This window comes from Rhinopithecus bieti, unplaced genomic scaffold (genome assembly GCF_001698545.2).
Source record: "Rhinopithecus bieti isolate Rb0 unplaced genomic scaffold, ASM169854v2 scaffold_4781, whole genome shotgun sequence".
Lineage (NCBI taxonomy): Eukaryota > Metazoa > Chordata > Mammalia > Primates > Cercopithecidae > Rhinopithecus > Rhinopithecus bieti.
The window spans coordinates 1,226,611-1,229,346 of NW_016805181.1; the positions used below are offsets into that span (position 1 = coordinate 1,226,611).

The following is a 2,736-nucleotide window of genomic DNA, read 5'->3' on the forward strand; positions in this document are numbered from 1 at the left end:
TTTTTTTTTTTTTTTTCTTTGAGATGGAGTCTTGCTTTGTCACCCAGGCTGGAATGCAGTGGCGCGATCTCAGCCAACTGCAACCTCCGCCTCCCAGGTTCAAATGATTCTCCTGCCTCAGCCTCCCGAGTAGCTGGGATTACAGACACCCACCACCACACCCAGCCAATTTTTGTATTTGTACTAGAGATAGGGTTTCACCATGTTGGTCAGGCTGGTCACGAATTCCTGACCTTAAGTGATCCACCCGCCTTGGCCTCCCAAAGTGCTGGGATTAGAGGTGTGAGCCACTGTGCCCAGTCTAAAGCCTGTTTTAATAACAGGTCATTAATATGCTCTTGTACTTATAATTATCAGGTCTTGTACCTGATAATTTGATGATCTGTTTTCATCTCCTCGGAGAATGAACATAAAGGTACTTACGTTTGCTTTACCAAGAATAGCTCTCCCTCACCCCTTTATAAAAATGTCTAACAGCTTCTCTAAGTTCTGAGTCTGAAAGCCTGGCTGTTCAAGGTAACTTTCATTCAGACTTAACAGAGCTGGCTTAGATTTTAAGTCATAGTTTTCTTTAAGGAACATCTTTAGACTCCAAAACAAACTTCAGAGTAAAAAATATGTCAATCTGCATTGCTAAAGTGAAAGCTATTAAAGGTTGTTACCCTTGAAAGACTTAAAATACAATTTTGAAATGACCAAAAGATAACTTTAAAGAACTAGCCTCTATTTTCAAGTCTTTTGTCATGATAAACAAGTTTCCTTACTAAAAGAATCAAAACTTTAAGTTGCCATGCTTTTAGAAATAGGTTAGAGTATTTTCTTCGGTAGTGATACCATTCTACATTTTAAAATGACTAATCCAGGGGAGAAAAAATCTATCATTTCAGTGAAAAAGAAATACTTTATACAAAGCAAAATGACAACAAATTTTCTTCATTATCTTAAATTACGATTTTTTATTCACTAAAAAACGAATTTTTTATACTGCAACCATTACCTGATTCCAATCACAGATTTTGTTTTAAAGACAAGATAATAAGACAACTCAAATAAAACCAGATATTTAAATTTTGGGGTAAATATATAACTATTCTCAAATAAAGGGGAAAAGCCTTACCTCCAAACTTAAAATCCCCATCATGGGTAGCAGTGACTTGAGGTGATGGTTCAAACCACTCACAGGATTTTCCCAGTAAATTCTTCAAAGTTTTCACCGACGAAACAGTTAAAGCACCAGAGCATCGAGCTAAAGTCACTGCACTGTCTGCCCACCAATTGACATCTATCAGTGGGTAAAAGGACTCTTTATCTAACAAGGGAAAAACAAATCAATACAAATGCATCTGCTAATGTGGTTTAAATTCAAAATATTTAGTATAAGAATCAATTTTAAAACCAAATTTACCTATGTTATTTGGGCCCTTAATGGTATGGTAAACAATAAGAAAAAAATAAGAAAAATTAAAATGTAAGTCATCCTCAAAATTTTACTCTATGAGGTATAAAATGGTAATTCACTTGACAAATTGGGTGCCAACGATTTGTCAGTCTAGGTCTAAAGCTCTAAGGATACAAAGGCAAATAAACTAGGGTCTTTCATCTCAAGAATATACTCAGGAGAGAGATGTGTCACCACTTTCAACCTAAGTTGAAAGGCAGGTGTGTACCAGGTGTGCACACATGAAAGTAATATAATGTTTTGAAAAATGTACATATACCACTTTCAGTCAAACACTGAGAGAAATATACCCTTTAGAAAAATATAAGACAGATATGTAATAGTTTCCAGTGCTGATTTCCTCTTAAACTTATAACTAATCAGAGAGGGAAAAAAAAAATGTATGGCTAGCAAAGAATCTTTAGAAATGAAAATGAATTATGGGCCAGACGCAGTGGTTCATGCCTGTAATCCCAGCACTTTGGGAGGCTGAGGTGGGCAGATTACAAGGTCAGGAGTTTGAGACAAGCCTGGCCAATATGGTGAAACCCCATCTGTATTAAAAATACAAAAATTAGCCAGGCATGGTGGCACATGCCTGTACTTCCAACTACTGGGGAGGCTGAGGCAGGAGAATCACTTGAACCCGGGAAGTGGAGGTTGCAGTGAGCCGAGATGGTGCCACTGCACTCCAGCCTGGGTGACAGAGCGAGACTCTGCCAAAAAAAAAAAGAAAGAAAAAGAAAAGAAAAGGAATTATGGTTCACCAAACTAAGGTATTCAAAAGGCAATGCCATATTTATTATAATTTTACTGTACATTTTTGAACATCATCTGTTATACAAAACATATGATATGGTTTAAAGGTAAAAATAAACCATAAATTTAACAACATATTTAAACATTACACTAGAAGAGATTTTAAATATGGAATTCAGAACCATGAGACTCATTATTTTAAGGAAAATAAAGAGCTCTAACAACACTTTTTTCCCAAGTAAGCCTAAGACAATCCATGTAAATAAGGAATTTCAAGAAAATGTGAAAGGCAGAGTTCCTGGGGCTTATCACTAAGTGTGAAGTAGAAAGAAAGAGGAGCAAATCACTAAAATAAAATTCTAATTTCTGCTTTGACTTGATTACTTTTCCTCAAAAATATGTCTGGATGAATATTTTGGATGATTATTTAACTAAAGCAGATAATTCAAAGCATGGAACCTGATGCATAATATTAATCAATATTTTTAATCTTCTTTAAATGTGAACTAAAAGCTTTTTTTTTTTTTTTTTTTTTTTTT

The 2,736-nt window shown here is 35.2% G+C and overlaps 1 protein-coding gene across 1 annotated transcript in view; it reads right to left on the reverse strand.

Moving 5' to 3' along the window:
- Positions 1–2,736, reverse strand: part of NBAS (NBAS subunit of NRZ tethering complex) — a 399,905-nt gene that overhangs the window by 302,607 nt on the left and 94,562 nt on the right. The window contains 2 exon segments of the mRNA XM_017871408.1: positions 1,118–1,127; positions 1,129–1,309. Coding sequence (XP_017726897.1) covers positions 1,118–1,127; positions 1,129–1,309 — 191 coding nt within the window.